General features: G+C 43.0%; 1 protein-coding gene across 1 annotated transcript in view; it reads left to right on the top strand.

The window, feature by feature from the left end:
• Positions 1 to 420: 420 nt before the first annotated feature.
• The window catches only part of LOC133441927 (protocadherin-16-like), a 109,363-nt gene continuing 88,805 nt past the window's right edge, over positions 421 to 20,978 (top strand). The window contains exons 1-2 of the mRNA XM_061719720.1: positions 421 to 554; positions 6,233 to 8,053. Of these exons, the coding sequence (XP_061575704.1) occupies positions 6,254 to 8,053 (1,800 nt within the window). The 5' untranslated portion in view covers positions 421 to 554; positions 6,233 to 6,253. The remainder of the gene's footprint in view (positions 555 to 6,232; positions 8,054 to 20,978) is intronic.

The following is a 20,978-nucleotide window of genomic DNA, read 5'->3' as shown; positions in this document are numbered from 1 at the left end:
AAAAGTTCCAACTTTCTTGACCACACAGAAAAGCTGCATAGCAGACTAGTGTGATGAGTATTTGCTGGACGTGTTGATTGATACTCTAGTTAAGTTCTGTGACTCGTAACCTTGCCATACCTTAGCTTCAACTGAATTGACGCCACTGGAACGCAGCCATTAGAAAAATGATTGTGCTCTTTCCCCAAAAAAGGGGAGCTGATTTACACTTCCCTTTTGGATAGGATGGTGGCACCAAAGTTCAGCTCTAACCTGGACTGCCTCCGTGTACTCGTTTGGGCTTCTTGAAGTAATCACAGCAGCAGCAGCAGCAGCAGCAGCAGCACAGAGAGAGGAGAGGAGAGGAGCAGGAGGTTGCACCCCGTCACGTGTTGAATAAATCAGATTTTGGAGACGGGCGGCCAGTGTGCGACCCCCACATCGCTTGGTCTCAGTTACCGAGCTGCAGCAGCGTCTCTGCAGCCACACAGGCAGCAGCAGGCTGGAGCGCAGGAGCTGCAAGCCAGGGAAACTTTTTACCGCAACTTTGCATTTTTCTCTCTTGTCTGTTGCGGGTGTGTTTTTGTCTTTCTTTTTCCGCTATTAAGTCTAATAGAAGTTAATAGGAATTAAGTTCTGCAGAGAACATCCCCGGACTCATTCACGGATGGATTTCACTTTGCTCCTCGTCTTTTTACCGGTTTACTGAGGGGGAATCTGGATATCTTTTTTTTTTTTTTTTGTCAAGGAAAGGCGACTGCTGGAGAGGTTCAGATGAATGTGAGTATACCCATCACAGTAGGACTCCTCACTTGTATCCTAACTGATGCGGTCAGGTTGGCTTATTTCTATGCAGTTTCTCCAGATTCAGTCTCGCCTTAAAAAAAAAAAAAAAAACACTCCAGCAGCAGGGCATGTTTTTAGTATGCAAAATAGCCTACTTGAGAACTTGGCAACATCTTTTTTTCCTTTTTTCTGTGTTGACTTTGACATTCAACTCTATGTGTGTGACTGTTGACTTTGACACAAAATTCAGCCCCTCTTTTAACCTTTTAACGCCAAAAAGTATATAGTTACCGAATACATTTATGTTCATATTGGCTTACTTGATCTTTATCAATAAATATAACTGCCAAGAAACCTACAAATCAAATTGTATTGCATGTTTTCATTGAACATTAACATGAGTACATCTAGGCTATTTTTATTTATTTATTTTTGTATTACTGCACAAAACCCGAGCATATACTTTGAAAAACCAGCTAAAACTGATTTTCAGTGTTATTTCTTTATTTATTCGTTTATTTATTTATTTACTGGCTTCCCCGCAGAGACTCACACTCCTGTTAAAGGCTGATTTATGGTTCCGCGTTACACCAACGCAGCGCCAACGGCGTCCGTGAGCGTCCTTACGTACCCTACGGCGTAGGTTCTGCGTCGAATAACGCAGAACCATAATTCCGGTTTAACTGTACTGTTGTCGTCGGTGCGCTGATGCGCCCTCTCCTCTCGCCTCCCTCTTACTCTTACTCCACCTCTCACTCCACTTTGCCACATACCAAACAGTTACGCACATGACGGCAGTCATTGTCAGGGGCAGACTTGTGTTCATTGACCTTGAATGGGTTTTCTTTTCCCTCAATTAATAGATTAATTAAATCACCATTGGGTTCCGTCACTTCGCAGTTAAGTTGTGACTGTGATGGTTACCATAGTAAAGCTGCTTTTCTGTTATGAATTTAAGCCAGCAGGCTCTTTTTCTCCTCCTCGTCCTCCTTCTTCTTTTGCGTTTGGCTTAATTGGAATGTAACGCCTAATGCATAATACTTCATTCATAGTATGGTTTTTATAAGGCTGTCTGAGCAGATCTTAAGGCTGCAGCAAAAACCTTTATTGTGTTGCTGTTTTCCATCTGTAAACATGCATGCAATTGGTGTTTGCTCAGTTTGGCGACTCTTTTCAAGTGATTTTTCAAATGACCTCACCGAGAAAACAAGCACAATACTCAGCACTGGTAAATAAACCCAAAATCTGGACCACTTTAGATTTTGCGGCCATCCAAGAATTATGCCATAAACTCTTGGTTCTGTGCATGATGTAATCAGGCATCTGCCTGTGATGTGCATATGCTGTTGATGAAGCTAGCATTCCACGTTCCCGACAACAACAACAAAAAAAGAAAAGAATAAAGAACATGAGATGTGTTTTTCTCGGCATGGCCACACCACCCAGACTGTCTTCCATTTGGGAAAATTGTCTGGCTGCGGTTTGACTCATCTTATTATGGTGTCGTCATGAGTAACATAAGTCAAGTGTACTCAAATGATGGCTTTTGGGGGTGTCGAGGCAGAGGGCTGCCATGTCTGGAGTCCATTTTATCTTTTTTTTGTTACTCTTAAATGAAATCAACTGCATCTCTGCCAAGGGAGAGAACATTCGTGTAGTAATTGGAAAAAAAAAATTCAAAACCACAAACGGTGCTGTTCTTTTCATAAATGAGGATGATGCACTTTCCCTGTTCACATACGAGGTGAACTTCTATCTAACTCTGTAGTTATTGCACCTCAGCTACTGTAACACGATGCACGCATGTTTTTAATTACACAATCACTAGATCTGCCCACGCAATGCCAGATGGTATCATCTTCACAGATATTAGCTGTGTTTTGTTTTTGTTTTTTTACCCAGAGCCCCTTAGACAAATAGCTGAACCATCCCTTGCTGCTTTCGCTGTGGGAAAAAAGACAATCTTGACCCCTTAAACGCCAGGCAAAAGAGTTCACCTTGAAAAAAAAAAGGAGCCAGTCTGCTTTTTCAATGCAATGTTTGTTGTGACCGGAGAATGCATATGTATCTGAGGCCTGTGATCGCTTTTCCTGGTCTTTTTTACATGCAGGGTCTTGAGTTTAAAAGACTAATGCAAGGCACAGAAACACAGCACTCAGTTTGGCCGGCATTCAGATCATTTTAGTTTGCTTTGTGCTCAGCCTGTCATCCTCATGTCCACGCAATCTGCAGTTCTGTCTGTGGTTTCCATTATGGCTCCATTGAGCCTGGGGCAGGCTGGCATGGTATCGAAACCACAGACTTTTTCTTTGAGCTTTGAGTTTGCTGGAATCATTTTACAAAGTCTGTCACTATGATCATCCCTTCTTGGCCTCTTGTTGATGGTGAAATTGATTTGGTTGTATTAAAACAAAGCAGTTATTGATACAGATTTTAAACAATATTTTCCTTTTTTTTTCTCTATGTGATCAGAATTAAACTCTCCTTAAATCTAAATTGTTGGGATAGGAGTACCTTAAATAATATGTGTTTACAATTCAGAGAGAGACATTTGTGTATAAAAATGTATTTTCAGACTATATTGCATGAGTTTGCAGTTTGATTTATAGCACAAAAATGATTTTAATTCTGTTGTTACTGCAGGATTTTCCACACTTCACTTCAGTTGAAGGACTTGACTGTCTTTAAAGTGATGCATGACAAATGAATAATAATCCCAGAAAGCTGAAAACACAATTACAAATAAGCAAGTAGATTTTCAAAATATCTTACAGATTATCCACAACAGATGGAAGTGAAGAGATGAAGAAGTGAAACCCCAAAGTTTGTTTTGCCTCAGTTGATCTGCAAAGTACTTGAACTGAATTCAAACAGATTTCACTCTGCTTGTGCTCTGAGCGCACCTTCAGTTTGATTGGTTGACTTGGTTTAAAGGATTTAGAAGAAACTGGGTCAATGCTTAAGCTATTGCTAACAATGTCACACACATACTGTGCAGCAGGTTTTAGGAAAAATAACTTTAATGAAGCTGTATCAATATTCAAATTAAATAATTTTGGTTTGAGAAGGAACATAGAAGTTAATCCTTCAGTAGTTGCATCACCATAACTAAACTCATTAACAGCCTTTAACTACGAGGAAGCACCCAGCATGCTCTGTGGCAACGATGCAAGAAAAGCGCTTGAATCAGAAGGAGAATGGGATTATCTTACCAAATGCAACAGCTTTCAACCATTATCAGCTTTTCAAAAAGAGTTTCTTTTTCCAGATTTCTGTCACTTAATCCCTATACATGAATAAAATATCCTGACTCCTTACTAACTACTAAGTTACAGACATCAAAATGATAGATCCTGAGCGACAGTTCTTGTTATATAGCTGGTTTACTTTGTGGGCACAAATTTCTCTTCAACTTCACATTAAATCGTTTTAAACCATATGCTCTACTTAATCTGGTTTTGTGCAATTAGCTTATCCAACTCTGTCTGCTATATCCATTAGACTTTGCTCTTCTGCGTAGTTCCTCCACTCTAGCTCAACTAGAAAGTGCATTATTTCAGTTGTGGCATTTGGACAAAGACTCAGGCCTTGAAAAGCTATCCTTTGTGCTTTAGAGAAGGCTTTGTTAAAGTTCACCCCAACTGTTGCTGTAAAGTAAATCAGAAACCTTCAAAATCAAGGGATGTTAGGATTTTCTTAGGCTTTCATATGCACTGAACAACACTCACAAAAACAACCCAAGATAGGGAATGTTATGGTGAATTTCTAGTGTTTTGCCTTTCATGGACATTTCATTCACAGTTATTGTGGTCTCTTTGAAGGCAAAGTGAATTAAATATTGATTTAGCAAACTGAAGTGGAGCTCACTTTTGCCGCTGAACTGTGGGGTGGGGGTGTTTTTTCATTAGTGGACACTAGTGCTGAATCTGACGTCACATCTGAGGACAAATATTGCTTATGAGTTTCCCAACACAATGTGGAATTTCATCCAATTTATGACAAGTTAGCATGTTCCATGTTGTGGGCTCTGAATCACGGCACACTGAAATTAGCCCTGGAATCTTGTGTGCATATGGCCATCTTCCAGAGGACCTCAATTACAATGCTGCAGAGCCAGAAAAAGGGAAGGAGGTAGACTGTGTGGAGCCCTTCAGTTCTGCTGTAGCCTACTACTCTGTCACTCAAACACACTGCGACTACCGTGGCCAAGACAGATCACCACACTGCGTTTAGGGACACATGGGAGGCATTTAGTGTGTGGACACACACACACACACACACACACACACACACACACACACACACACACACACACACACACACACACACACACACACACACACACACACACACACACACACACACACACTCTTGAGAATCTATTCATGTAGGTTTTATTTAAACCACTGGGGGGAGCCTTCTTTGCAAACACTGTTCTTCAAAACTTAATACAGTGTAATGTGCTTCTCTCTCTCTCTCTCTCTCTCTCTCTCTCTCTCTCTCTCTCTCTCTCTCTCTCTCTCTCTCTCTCTCTCTCTCTCTCTCTCTTATATATATTTAAAGTGAAAGAACATTTACTTTGCAAATAAGGCAAGTAGTTTTGAATTACCAGAATTTTGACAGAACCGCACGCAATTAGAAGCCGTTTTCTTTATTTAATGAAAGTGACACGCCAATTTTGCGTGTGCCAGACACTTCATGGTCTTGGATTGTTCTGCAGACGGTGACAGTCCTTTTGAGTGGTTTCCACATCGCCTCACAGTGGCTCTCATTCTCAGTTACAGATCGTCTGCAGTGGTCTTGGCCCTGTGCCAAAGTGTGCCTATTGTTTTTGCAGAGGGATTGTCTGTCCTTTCAAATGTCAGCAGTTTATTATGTTTTCCTTTTGACTTAAAACAGAAACCAATCATTTTTTAATGATTAGATTAGATATGTTGAGATATGTTGCTTAGAAAGAGCTAAAAAGTTTTTAACTGTTCTCAAAAAAGTAATTTGAAACTGCTCGCTCCATGAGAGCCAAAAGTGTTGGTAATATTAAATCCAGTCTTACTTACAGGGTGCTGCTATTAATGACCATGAAGGGTTTTCCAGGCAAACGTGATTCTTGAAGCTCTTTAATTAGAGTTGAACAGCATCAGTCACAGACTTACTATTTGAGGTGGCATGCTGCATCCTGGGGTTTTGATGTTTCTTTAGCAAAAAAGAGCTGTCTGGGGAAAAGGAGAAACAAGCTGTTGACGTATAAGCTGAGCTACAGTAAGACAAGGTGGAAAATGTTATGTGCTGGGGTCTATTGTTTGCGGTGTGGTAAGGAACGGAGCCAAGAAAACATATGGGAAGGTGTTTAAGACATATACCTATTTTTCTTAAACCAACCCACCATAAAAATATTACAGCAATATTTTCTTAGTTTCTGCTGCTGGGAGGTTTTAACATTACTCCGGTTTTCCTCCTTGTGTGTCTCCAGGTTTAAAACGAAGGAGCAAAAATGAAGACGGCTGCCAAAGGTTTTGGGATGTCTATAATGGATCCTTTACGTCGTGAGGGCTGGTGGAGCAGAAGGATAGTGCTCTTGGTATATGTGGCCTTGGAGCTTGTAGCAATCCATTCACCTCTGGTCCTCGGGACGCTTGAGCTACAACTGGATGAGGAACAACCGGCGGGCACGATTGTGGGTGACATCAGCGCTGGACTTCCCCCTGGCATCACGGCCTCCTTGTATTTCATTTCAGACCATGAGGGCACAGGAGTTGGCAGTGATTTGGACATAGATGAAAGCACGGGCATAATTAAAACTGCTAGAGTTCTGGACAGAGAACTGAGGGATAGATATAACTTCATTGCAGTCACAGTGACAGGCGTGACGGTGGAGGTGACTATCAGGGTGAATGACATAAATGACCATGCCCCGAAGTTTCCCAGAAAAAGGGCCACTTTTAAAATTCCAGAGCAGACGGCGATCGGCACTCGGTTTCCTCTTGAGCCAGCTGTGGATAAGGATAAAGGCCAGCTCACAACGCAGGGCTACCTTATCAAGGACGGAAATGTTGGCCAAGCGTTTACCTTGGAGACCAGGAGGGGAAGCAGTGAGGTTCTCTTTCTGGACTTGGTGGTCAATGCCATTCTAGACAGAGAGGAAAGATCCACCTATACCTTATCTTTGGAGGCATTTGATGGCGGGTCCCCCAAAAGAACCGATCAGATGACATTAGACATCATCGTACAAGACATTAATGACAACGCTCCTGTTTTCAAACAGAGCCGCTACCATGCTATTATTACTGAGAATCTTCAACCTGGAAACAACATCCTGCAGGTGTTTGCCACAGACGCTGATGAAGGGGACAATGGGATGGTGTTGTATGAAATAAACAGGAGACAGAGTGACCCAGAACGCTACTTTGTCATAGACTCTCACTCTGGCGTCATCACCCTGAACAAGCCTCTTGACTTTGAGATGAAGAGAGTCCACGAGCTGGTGGTCCAGGCGCAAGACAATGCAACCCATCCAGAAGTCAGCAATGCCTTCGTCACCGTCCACGTCAGAGACTACAATGACAACCAGCCCACCATGACCATCATCTTTCTGAGTGAGGACGGATCTCCCAGAGTGTCGGAAGGGGCGCAGCCGGGACAGTACGTGGCCCGGATTTCAGTCACCGATCCAGACTACGGGGAGTACGCCAATGTCAACGTTTCACTGGAGGGTGGGGATGGAAAGTTTGCCCTTACCACAAAAGACAACATCATCTATCTTGTTTGCGTGGATCAGATTCTGGACCGGGAGGAGAGAGACAGCTATGACTTGAGGGTGATGGCGACAGATTCGGGTACACCTCCCCTCAGGGCTGAGTCCTCCTTCGTAATTGAAGTGACTGACATCAACGACAACCCTCCTCTGTTCGACCAGTCTGTGTACAGACAGGTTATCCCAGAAGTGGTTTTCCCAGGCAGTTTTGTGTTACAGGTAACTGCCAGAGATAAAGACCAGGGACCCAATGGGGACATTAGCTACAGCATCCTGCAAGACCAAAGTGGTTACCACAGCTGGTTCAGTATAGACTCTACCACAGGCATCATCACCACTCTGTCCCAGCTGGATTATGAGAAGAACCCCAGTCCCAGCATAACTGTGGTGGCCACAGACGGAGGAAGCCCACCCCTTTCTTCCACTGCATTGCTGAACATCTTACTTCAGGACGTAAACGACAATGAGCCTGTTTTTGAGAAAAACCTCTACAATGTCTCCATCAAAGAGAACACGGCTCAAGGGACCTGCATTCTTGAGGTAGGACATACTGTATCTTGTTGTTTATTTTGATCAAACGCTTTTAATAGATTGATTTCTTTTGTAAAATTATTCCATTACACTACATTTTGCAAGATTTAGTATAATGCAACATAATCTACATCTTGAGAGAAATCTCCATGCAGCCTGAAGACAACCGTGAGGGCATAACAATGTACATTTATCAGATGAATAGAGGATAAGTTCTTTGCTCGCTTTCTAGCGGCCCTCCACTCTTCTGAGAGAAATCATTTTTTAACGATAAAGCTGTTGAAATTGGCCAGCCTCAGCGAGGATTTACCTGCAACTGTAGGCCAAGATGATCTGGGCTTTGGCTGTCCTCTCGTTCCCCCCTTGAAAGGTTTCCAGAGTAACAGAGACAGTGTAAAGTACTCCATCAACCAAGGCACAATGGGGTTTTTCACGTATTCATGGGCAGAGACAAATTCAGGGCTTTATCTAAAGGAATATATGTCACTTCAGTCTGAAAAGATACCTTAATTAGTCTTGTTGAGCGTGAGAAAAAAATGGTCACAGTCGACAAGATGAATTAAAGTTCAGACAAATTACAGCACTCTGTTCGGCTGCAGGCTCGTTTCTTTGAAAACATTGTTTTCTCAAGTAGTTTTTGCCCATGGTATCAAAAACACAGCAATTTGAAAGAGAGAACAAGCTCATAAGCTGTCAAATTCGTTCAAGTAATTTCTCCAGTCAAGCAGGCCTTTGTTATTTTTACAAGTGTAAAGGTTCAAACCAAAATCTGTTTCATAAATGTCTGCAGTTTTGTTGCCTGGATCAAGGAGTTGTACACAGCATGCAGTTCAGATAGAGGGCCCAGAAGATGTTTTTTGGTCCAGTGTTAGACTATGGGAGAAGGAGAGGCGAAAGAAAATCCAGGCCCCTCTACAGCACCTGGCCTGGAGGTAGTGAGATAAGCTTGAAAGGGATTTTGTGTGAATATCCCCAGCTGCAAATCACAAACTGGGTTAAAGATGAATGGAAGCATTCTGAAACTGTTTATGGAAGCTGGAAAATGAACCAAATAAATATCAGAATATGTATGTTTTGGAAAACTGTGATTCTCTGTGATCACTGTGTCCAAGTCTGTTCTCAGTACAAGCTACGCTTGATCAGTGGCCTTACAGGGTCCAAGTATGAAGTAGTTCCTAAAAGCCACTGCTCTCTATCTTCTCTTGGCCTGCCTGGATGCTGCAGACGTCTATATGCGGCGAGCCATGTGAGAACAGGCTGCTCTTACTGAGGGTGCCAGCTCTCCATCCAAATGTCACAGCAAGACGTCTGATGAGCGCCTTTTTATTCCCCTCTGCAGATGAGATTCAGTGATTTTCCCTTTCAATGCTCACTTTTGTCCAAAAGAACCATCACAATACGGGTATTGTCATTATTGATTCAGAAGTCTTGAAGTTTCCCTATTTATTTTACTCTGCAGGTCATCAGCACAGCAGTTCATGATTATTCCAATGAGGTCTGGCTCCACAGTTGTGTGGCTAAGATATTCTGTCACTTTCTGTTGTTCATGCATCAATTGGTTTTGAGATGACAGTGTAATTAGATGTCGTGTGTTTGTGTGTGCATGTGTGTGTGCGTTACTTAAAATCCATTTGCTGAAATAATTCTTGTAATTCAATATGTAAGATCTGCAGCAGAATATAGGTCATCGTTGAAAGGACGAATCAAATATAACACATAAAAAAAGCAACATTTAACAAACTATGAGAGGCTCTGGAGAATGTGTTTCATGAAGCATAACTAATCCAATTCTCCATCATTAGTTTGCTAACAGTGTCCAATTTTTTAAGTTTTCTGAATGATGTTGCAGATCTGATATTTTAAATGGGTTAAATTGCCTTTGCAGTTTTGGGTTTGGTGGTATTGCTGATGTAGTCTCTGCACACATTTATTAAGGCAATTCATGTTTTCATACTTATAAGCCATTTATTTTACTATTTACTACTTCTTTAATATTGCCGATGGTGTCATGAATCCTTTCAGTTGGTTATGCCAGAATCTTGCACTGGGGAATCATTTTTACACATCATTGTGGTTTTGGGCTAATTTGGAAAGTCTCTGCTAAGAATTGTTCCTCTGTCTGTTTTGGGGGGTTGCTCTGGCTCCAGTAGAAAGCTGAGAGGGGGTCTCTTGGCAGCTGTGGGGGAAATGAACCCTGACAAGTGCTTGCAGGAGTGGCGGAGGTGACATGAGCAGGGGGGCTTCCTTTCCTGTCTGGCCCCCTCCAAAATCTTATCTGATCTCCCCTCATTTTTCATTAGCAAGGTGTGAAGATAGACCGCACCAAAATTTTAAAGTCACCTCCCGTATGTTCATGGAAGAAAGAACCGCTTGTCATTGCTGCAACCCCCCACCTGATTGTTGTAGTTATAGGGAGCAAAGTTTCAGTTTTCCTTCGTTTTGAGCTGGAACTTGATGATGCTTTAGCCTTTCACTGCATATCACTTGATCCTGTTCGGTTTTTGCTGTGTTAAGTCTTTTTTGGTGTTCATACAGAAACACTCATATATATTCATTATTCCGCACTAGAGTCTTTAAAGACAGACAAAGTCGAAAGAGCTACCTCAGTGAAGTGGCGCTCCGAATCCCGTCTTCAGTCCCGACAACATAAAAGCACATGAAAGTCTATTGCAGGATAAGGCTCCTCATAATTGCTCAGGAGAAAACGTTTGGGTGATTGAAAGAATGAGTTTCTTTCATCCAAGCCCCTTAAAGTTTCTGTATTCCTTTTGTACCATCCTGACCACCCACCAATAATCAGGCAGGTTCTAATAACGTTCACTCCAATATCTAAAAGCATGCTTCAATCCTGTGTAAGCTTGGAAAAAAAGGCTTATTTTTGCCTTGGAAATATTCCAAATGAATGCTTGCTACAGCGGGATTCAGATGTGAGCTTTTCAACTGCAGAAGCCTTAACTCAAACTTCCTTCATGCACTTTTGAAAGTCTGCACCACTTTTTTTTTTACCCTTTGTCCCTTTCTTTTTTCTTTTAAGTGTGCCGCCTCCAGAATAGTCTTATCCCTTCTTTTTTACAAATAAAAGAGGCACTCTCCTAATGAATTGAATCAGCTTTTTGATATTTAATTTCTTTACATCTTTATTTAGAGTTTCTTCTGTCTTATTCTTGAATAACAACCCTTTTTCCACAGAGATTCTTTGGATAGCACATAAAAAAAACTGCTCATTATAGCTCATACTACAGTTACCCAAACAAAAGCTCTGCAACGCATCCATGCAGAATGCAATGATTTGGTGAATGAAAGTCAAATCTGACTGCTCTACATGCAAACTTTTGCTTCTTTCTCAAATAAGACTTAAGCTTTCTGAAAATAAGAGACTAATTATGGAGTTGAGGGAAATTGCCAATTTCAGACTGGTATTTTGGTACACAACCATGTAATCAATTCTCACCAGACATTTTTGCTGGGGATTGTGTGTGTGTCAAATGAAATGTTCACTTGTCTTTTTTAATACTAGACAGGCCTGTCTTGCTGCGAGATTGGCTTTGCTTGAGGCAAGCTGACTCTGCATTTGGATTTCTTGTGTTTCTTTTTCCTCCTCCTAACAACCGAGCTTCACTGCGGCTCTGCGGTGTAACAGTATTTTCAGGGAATGGTAAAATTGCAGGAAACTGGATGTGCTACTTAATGTGTTCGCGAATGTAATACTTCCTTGAGCACTTAGTCCTGGGCCGAGCAGGGGCAGTGGAGCGAACATAAACACTGATGTACATCTGGATGGCGTGTGGGCGTTCAGGTCAGAGTTGCTGGACTTGAGACAGCTGAGCGCATTTTATTGTGCTCAGACATCCATCAGCAAAATCCACTGGCTCGCTCTCAAGCAGCAAAGGCAGAGGAGCAGGTTGTGGCAAGATTGTAACTGTCAAATATACAAGCCAGGAGGAAATAGTGTAAAAACAGCCCCAAAAGTTAATGTCAAAGCAACAGAAAGCCCATATTTTAGAACTAAAAGATAATTAATGAAGAGTTTAACTACTGCAGTATACTGTTGTGTTGGCTTTGATCATCAATTAAGATTTAGATTAATATTTTGAGTGTACCCTTGGCTTTTGCCTGTAATAAGTTGGGATAGTCTCCAGCAGACCCCCGTGACCCTGTCTTAGATTAAGCAGGTATAGAAAATGGATGGATGGATTCATCATTATTTTGACTATTTTTGAATCGATAATGAAGTATCTTAGTTGTAATATATGCTTTTCACAGTTCACCAGTTGCCTTTTCTTTTCTCTGACAAGCGGTCCAAAAACAATATGTATGACAATCTGAAAATTTCAGTCATTTTCTTTTCCTCACAATGACTTAAATTCCGTGCCGACCAAAACCAGTAACCCTACCAATTATCCAAGCCGCATCTGCGCCTTTTTTCCATCTCTGATATTGGATTCCTATATAATTTTTTGAACGTCTGTTTTAGTCATTGCTCTGCTACCGCCTTAAGCAGCAGATATCAGGTCTTTAAATGTCACCTGTTTGAGCCATTGGATGGATTAGGTAATTACTGTGTCGAACAGGTGCAACTGTTGTGCAAAAAAACGCAGTCTTTGCTGTGACTTCACTGTTGTGATTGAGTCTCAAGCATTGTTGCTTGTAATGTGGAAGTAAGGAAAGGATTAAAGACAAAGTAAGAGGTTTCCTGCTGGAAAGGTTTCCTGCACACATCTGTCAATGATGGGTTAAGATTAGGAATGGGCGATATTTTACCGTTCACGATATACCGTCAAAAAAATTCCCCACGGTAAGAATTTGTCATCTCGCGGTAAAAATGATAAATTCCCGTTGATGACGTTTTTGTGTAAAGATGATTTATGGTTCTGTGTTAAATCCATGCACAACGTACGTGAAGGAAAGAGGGAAGGAAGGAAGGAAGGAAGGAAGGAAGGAAGGAAGGAAGGAAGGAAGGAAGGAAGGAAGGAAGGAAGGAAGGAAGGAAGGAAGGAAGGAAGGAAGGAAATGAGCCAGAAAGAAAGAAAGAAAGAAAGAAAGAAAGAAAGAAGTGAGCCAAGAAAGAAAGAAAGAAAGAAAGAAAGAAAGAAAGAAAGAAATTAGCCTAGAAAGAAAGAAAGAAATAAAGAAAGAAAGAAAGAAAGAAATGAGCCTAAAAAGAAAGAAAGAAAGAAAGAAAGAAAGAAAGAAATGAGCCTAAAAAGAAAGAAAGAAAGAAAGAAAGAAATGAGCCTAGAAAGAAAGAAAGAAAGAAAGAAAGAAAGAAAGAAAGAAAGAAAGAAAGAAAGAAAGAAAGAAAGAAAGAAAGAAAGAAAGAAAGAAAGAAAGAAAGAAGGATAAATTCCCATGGATAACGTTTTTGTATTGGTATTTTTTTTATCGTTATCGGGATAAATGCCAGAAATTATCGTGATACATTTTTATTTATTTATTTATTTTTTTATTGTATTTTTATATTTTCAGCCACAAAAAGAGGGATATACCTTAGACACATAGAACACAAACCCCCACAACTCAATTTCCAAAAAAAGAAAAAAAAAAGTCAAAGTCCATACATACCAAAACATATTTCATAGTGCTATAATCATGCCAAATATACTAACCAAAAATTCTACTCAATGCACTAATTGAGAATACCAGATAGTACTACCCTATCTGTTCTATCAATGACTCTGAAATAATAATTAAATAGTTAAATAATATTCCTACCTACTTCTTGATGAAGGGGACTTATCAAAAAAAAAAAGAAAAAAAAGTAGGAAACACTTAATGTCATTACTTTCTTATCTTAAGTTGGGGCTGGTCCGTTAAAGAACCAAAATGATATCCAAATATATAGCCTCAAAACACAACGAAAACAAAACCAAAAAAACCTAACAAAACAAAACAGACATAAACGGTGGGAAAACCCCACTTAAAACAAACACGACAACAAAACAATACATTACATTACATACAATACACGTGATACATTTTAGTCCATACCGCTCATCCCTAGTTAAGATATGTTTTTCATGAATCATTAAACGTCATTGGTGCAGTCTGTCGCCCAGACCGTCTGCTGCAGGTTAGTGTGAGTGAAGTGAAAGGACAGAGATACAGAAAGCCTGCTAAGGGACTCTGAGGGACTCTGAGGGACTCTGAGGGACGCTCAGGGACTCTGAGGGACGCTGAGGGACTCTGAGGGACTCTGAGGGACTCTGAGGGACGCTGAGGGACGCTGAGGGACTCTGAGGGACTCTGAGGGACTCTGAGGGACGCTGAGGGACGCTGAGGGATGCTGAGGGATGCTGAGGGATGCTGAGGGACGCTGAGGGACTCTGAGGGACGCTCAGGGACTCTGAGGGACTCTGAGGGACTCTGAGGGACGCTGAGGGACGCTGAGGGATGCTGAGGGATGCTGAGGGATGCTGAGGGACGCTGAGGGACTCTGAGGGACGCTCAGGGACTCTGAGGGACTCTGAGGGACTCTGAGGGACGCTGAGGGACTCTGAGGGACTCTGAGGGACGCTCAGGGACTCTGAGGGACTCTGAGGGACTCTGAGGGACGCTGAGGGACGCTGAGGGATGCTGAGGGATGCTGAGGGATGCTGAGGGACGCTGAGGGACTCTGAGGGACGCTCAGGGACTCTGAGGGACTCTGAGGGACTCTGAGGGACGCTGAGGGACGCTGAGGGATGCTGAGGGATGCTGAGGGATGCTGAGGGACGCTGAGGGACGCTGAGGGACTCTGAGGGACTCTGAGGGATGCTGAGGGATGCTGAGGGACTCTGAGGGACGCTGAGGGACGCTGAGGGACTCTGAGGGATGCTGAGGGATGCTGAGGGACTCTGAGGGACGCTGAGGGATGCTGAGGGACGCTGAGGGACTCTGAGGGATGCTGAGGGATGCTGAGGGACTCTGAGGGACGCTGAGGGATGCTGAGGGACTCTGAGGGATGCTGAGGGACTCTGAGGGACTCTGAGGGACGCTGAGGGACGCTGAGGGACTCTGAGGGACTCTGAGGGACGCTGAGGGACTCTGAGGGACGCTGAGGGACTCTGAGGGATGCTGAGGGACGCTGAGGGACTCTGAGGGACGCTGAGGGACGCTGAGGGACGCTGAGGGACGCTGAGGGACTCTGAGGGACGCTGAGGGACTCTGAGGGATGCTGAGGGACGCTGAGGGACGCTGAGGGACGCTGAGGGACGCTGAGGGACTCTGAGGGACGCTGAGGGACGCTGAGGGACGCTGAGGGACGCTGAGGGACTCTGAGGGACGCTGAGGGACTCTGAGGGATGCTGAGGGACGCTGAGGGACTCTGAGGGACTCTGAGGGACGCTGAGGGACTCTGAGGGACGCTGAGGGACGCTGAGGGACGCTGAGGGACTCTGAGGGACGCTGAGGGACGCTGAGGGACGCTGAGGGACGCTGAGGGACGCTGAGGGACTCTGAGGGACGCTGAGGGACTCTGAGGGATGCTGAGGGACGCTGAGGGACGCTGAGGGACGCTGAGGGACGCTGAGGGACTCTGAGGGACTCTGAGGGACTCTGAGGGACGCTGAGGGACGCTGAGGGACGCTGAGGGACTCTGAGGGACGCTGAGGGACTCTGAGGGATGCTGAGGGACGCTGAGGGACTCTGAGGGACTCTGAGGGACGCTGAGGGACTCTGAGGGACGCTGAGGGACTCTGAGGGACGCTGAGGGACGCTGAGGGACGCTGAGGGACTCTGAGGGACGCTGAGGGACTCTGAGGGATGCTGAGGGACGCTGAGGGACTCTGAGGGACTCTGAGGGACTCTGAGGGACGCTGAGGGACTCTGAGGGATGCTGAGGGATGCTGAGGGACGCTGAGGGACTCTGAGGGACTCTGAGGGACGCTGAGGGACGCTGAGGGACGCTGAGGGACTCTGAGGGACGCTGAGGGACTCTGAGGGATGCTGAGGGACGCTGAGGGACTCTGAGGGACTCTGAGGGACGCTGAGGGACTCTGAGGGACGCTGAGGGACTCTGAGGGACGCTGAGGGACGCTGAGGGACGCTGAGGGACTCTGCCTGTGGCAGCAGTGACAAAGCTCCATCCCAGCAGCTGGATGCAGCTGGATGCAGCTGTGGATGCCTCGTCTTACATCTAGCCTCTGACACCGGGCTGTTATGTCTCTCCACTGTTTTGTCCCTAACCAGATTTCTTATCACCTCCCACTTCCTTTTCCCACAATGCTGCTTCCCCGTCTGTGATAATCCTCTTCACTTCCCCCGGTTTCCCTGCGGTGTGGTGACATCTGGATCAGAGCAGGTGATAGCTCACATCTGCCCGCCTGGGGACGATTAGCCCCCTTTTGAGTGACCCAAGCGGACCGCCTTGTGGGTCCCACATCACTCGGGTTTAGGCTTATTTAGTTTGATGATGCAAGAAAGAAAGGGTGTACATTTCCAGCAGAGTGAGGTCAGGCTGCAGGTGCACGTGTCCTCACAGTCACATTTTATAGCGTTGCATTCAGCCTGACCCTCCTAATAGAGACAGTTATCCACTTTGCCTCTTCTGAGATGATTTAATGGGGAGAAGGCTGTACCTCATGATGGGCTGTGATGATGGCTGCCATGCCTTCTGTCTCTGCCCTCCCCCCGACACATGTGTACGGCATTTGGCACTACCAAACAAGCGGGGCATCAGGAAGCGTCGTCTGCTCATGATATTTCCTCCGTTCCAACAAAAATCTGTGATAATTCATCCATCCCGGCCCCTGCTGTCCACCAGAAGCCACCAGACTTGAAAGCAGATGCTGAGCCATTGCTTGCCAGGTGAGAAAAATCAGCAACCAGGACGCAAAAATCCATAACAAACGGCAAATCCATGCTGCACTTTATTGTAACTGACATAGACACTTGCCAAGCATGTTGAATTTTACATTCATGAAAAAAAAAAGCGCGTCTCTTTCAAGAAAAGAATTCTTATATTTATTCAATCCTAAAATATCTTAACCACTGAGCAAATACCTCCATATCCAGAACTTGACTGTTACAAAGAATGCATCGCTTTGGTCTGCCAGCAACCTCAGCCCCTCTGTAGCTCCAGTCTTTCTGCTTAACTGACTGCCAGACGAAATAACGATTGAGAAGAACGTCACCGACTCTACGAAACTCAAGGAGGACAGTTACAGCGTATGTGCCTGCCCTCAAACTGCCCGGTTTGAGTTTACGGCCAGGTCTGATTAAGCCGTACAGATGGATTAACAATGAAATAAGTCCTATATACTTTCGCTGGCCAAATGAAAAATATGATGCAGAGTATTGTTTCAGGAGTGAGGTCAACACATTAAAGCTAAATTTCCGTTCCAGTTGAACTAAACCAGGGGTCGGCAACCCTCGGCTCCAGAGCCGCATGCAGCTCTTTAGTGCCGCCCTAGTGGCTCCCTGGAGCTTTTTCAAAAATGTTTCGACTTTTTTTTCTTCCTTTTTTTCTTCTTTTCTTTTCTTTTTTTCCTTTTTTTCTTCTTTTTTCTCTTTTTTTCTCTTTTTTCCTTTTTTTCTATTTTTTTCTTAATTTTTTTCTTCTTTTCTTTCCCTTTTTTCTCTTTTTTTTCTTTTTTTCCTTTTTCTCTTTTTTCTTTTTTCTTCCTTTTTCCTTTCCTTTTTAATCTCAACATTTCGACTTTTTTCTCGAAATTTTGACCTTTTGCTCGACATTTCAACTTTTTTCTCAACTTTTTTCTCGAGATTGTACTTCAATATTAATCTTGACATTTCGACTTTTTTCTCAACTTTTTTCTCGAGATTGTACTTCAACATTAATCTCGACATTTCGACTTTTTTCTCGAAATTTCGACTTTTTTCTCAACATTTTGACTTTTTTCTCGATATTTCGCCTTTCACCATTTGCCTTTATTCTAAGGCTTATACATACAAGACTTTTCATTTTTTTGAGGCTCCAGACATATTTTTTTTTTGTGTTTTTGGTCCAATCAGGCTCTTTCAACATTTTGGGTTGCCGACCCCTGAACTAAACAGAGCTTGACGTATCCCCTTAACCTTTTTTTTAACCAATTGTTTGACAGCTTTTAATTCAGCCAAAGTTCTTTTACAGGTGCATGCTTTAACAGTATTGGAGAAGTGAGCTCAAATCTTTTTTTTACTGCTTAAAAAATGTGTTTGCTTGAAGGAAACCCTCCCCAAAGAACACCCAAATAAAACAAAAAAAGAGGAAACAGACAACATCAGACGCAAATATCCACCGGTGCTCGTACCTGGCCCAGCTCTGCTGTGTGAGCAGTTTTTCCAGATCTTGTAAGGCAGAGCACGAGGGACACACTGCAGGGAGAAGAAGGAGGTTTGTGGAAAGAAATGCTCCACTTTTACATCGTGATTCACCAGCGCTGTCTGCCTTGGCTTCAGACAGAGAGGCACCCAGGCTTAGTTTTAACCAGACTCCGAGCTTGTGTACACTGATGCTCCATGGTGGTCTACTGTCACACTGATATGTGCATTTGTTGAAATATTTGCCACATTTACCAGAAATGCTCCTTGTGTTACAAGGGAGGAGATATCTTATGCTTTTGTCCCCCCCCCCTGCCTTCTGTGGTTACATGTATCCACCCCTGCAATTTAGTTGTAACAAGAAGAAAAGGGCTCTTCTTAATGAGGACTTCCTGAGTGTAAGGTGGTCATTTAACAGGAGCTCTAATTATCACAGGGGTTGTGCACCTCATTAATAAAGTTAATTTGCTCTGTTGCTTCAGTATTTATGTTAGGAGTAGTGTGCAGCTTTGTTTAAACACTATGTTGAAAGGTCACATCTTTGTTTAGATTGTTGTGAATCCCCTGGTGCTGTGGGGAGTCTGGATGAAGCGCAGGGGCCGGTGCGACTCTCTGCTGTGACTATGCAGAGTTGGGACATCGGACTGAAGAGTTATGATGCAACATCACAGCTTGTATATGTTCTTGACGTTGCTCTGAAGTAGGGCTGGGCGATATATCGAGATTTTAATATATATCGATATATTTTCAAACGCGATATGGTACGAGACAATATCGTTTATATCGATTTTATTAAAAAAAATAAAAAAAATAATGATTTTGATATAGCTTATTTTGTGACAAATTGACTTGAATGTTTTATTTGAGATTTGCACAAATGTTTTGTTATTTGCACAACTGTCAACCTCAGTGGAAAAGTCTGTCTGTTACTGTCTACATTGTATTAATTGCACAGTGTATTTTAATTTAATTGTTATGCAGGAAGGGGATTTGTTTTATTTTATTCAAGAAGCATTTTTATTCTATATATGCAGGCAGTTTATTTTTATTTCATTTGTTTTATACATTTGGATATTGTGCAGACCTCTGTTAATAAAGGAACCTGTGTGACATTTGGCACGAGGCTTTGTATTAAAACTGACTGTTTTTTTTAATGGTTTGCCTCAGAAAAAATTAAGCTAACAGAGATGCTATGCTATAATGCTTTGGGGGAAACTCCAATTATGGCACAGAAAAAATATCGATATATATCGAGTATCGGTTCAGCTAGAAAATATCGAGATATGACTTTTGGTCCATATCGCCCAGCCCTAATATCACAGCTTGTATATGTTCTTGACGTTGCTCTGAAGCATCTTTCCATTCAACTGAAGGCCAGATGCACAGGTGATTATCTCTGGCAGGTTACTCAGCAGCTGGGAATGCGGCCTGACATTTTTGTGTTAACTGTACGAGGACTACAAAGGCTCTCTTTCAGGCTTTCAAGTTATTACTAGCTTATTACGCTTAAAGGAAGTGTGAAAAAATATTCATAATGTTTAATTTTCCATAAAAAATGTGGGTTATCTGCAGCGGCTTCTACAAAGTCATTTCAAACTTTAAAATCAGCACAGACATGCGGTCAGTCAGTCCATGCACTGTTGAGAAAGAACATACTGATAAGTTCAGTGAGCCGGTGCGTCATCGCCAGGGCTGAAGGCTTCTAGACATCTCCTTTGAGATGCTGTCTCTCCTCACACCTAAATTATACAGTATATGTTTCATCAGATCCTATTGCAATTACAAAAGTTCTTAAATCCCAGTATGGCAAGAGTACTGTGTTATCTCCTCTTTAAACATTTGCTGGTCCGGATGTAGCAGCTCTTCGTTACAGACAGGAGAGCTTTTTAATCATCTCTTCTCTCAGCTCCACTGTGACAGATGCTGAACACCTTCAGAGCTTGAGTTTTTGCACACTTCAGTAAAGTGGCTCCAGTACAACTTCACTTTTCATGTGGAGGGTGCTGATATTCGCATGCAGTGTCAGTGAAAAAAGGCTGTGGGCTGAGAAGATGTGAATGAATGATCTTGTATTTGCAAACCTGATCTTTGGTTTGGTGCCTGGAGTTAACCAGAAAGTTGTATGTCAAGGGATAGCATAGTGGAATAGCTTTAGGCCGAGTACTGTACTTCTGTCTCAGTCTCCTGCTGGTCACTGAGCAGGTTTTTCTCTTGGGCACTTTGCTACCAAGGCGAGTGGACTGAATCATTCCAAATTTACATTGATACTCCAGTGGAGAAGCAGCTGCCACACTCTCATTTACCAGCTTTCTGCTTGACGTGATGTGCCTTATTGCACCCGTAACATTAGCTGCAGGTATTCATCAGTGTTGCTAAAAAATCCAATATAAAATACACTTTTAAATGTTGCAACGATACTTGTATGCAAGCACAAACAGTTTCAGTTGCACCAGTGCATCTGAATAAAGTTCAGTTATTTTAAGGTTTTACTTCTAAGAGGCGTAAAAAAAATGCTCTGACAGGGTCAGTTTAGCGAGCAATCATTTATCAAGTATCATGACTGTGCATATAAATATTTATAAAGTAATCGGTCTTCTTTTCAGGCTTGAAATCTTAGCTGGTTTTAAGCAGTGCTCTCCCTCTTTTGCTGTAGCTGTCATCCCTGTTGTTGCATCATTTTTTATTTATGAGCCTTTCC

The sequence above is a fragment of the Cololabis saira genome, chromosome 4, assembly GCF_033807715.1.
Source record: "Cololabis saira isolate AMF1-May2022 chromosome 4, fColSai1.1, whole genome shotgun sequence".
Taxonomy (NCBI): Eukaryota; Metazoa; Chordata; class Actinopteri; order Beloniformes; family Belonidae; genus Cololabis; species Cololabis saira.
The sequence above is the reverse complement of the archived record's forward strand: the minus strand, read 5'-3'. Positions and strand labels throughout refer to the sequence as shown.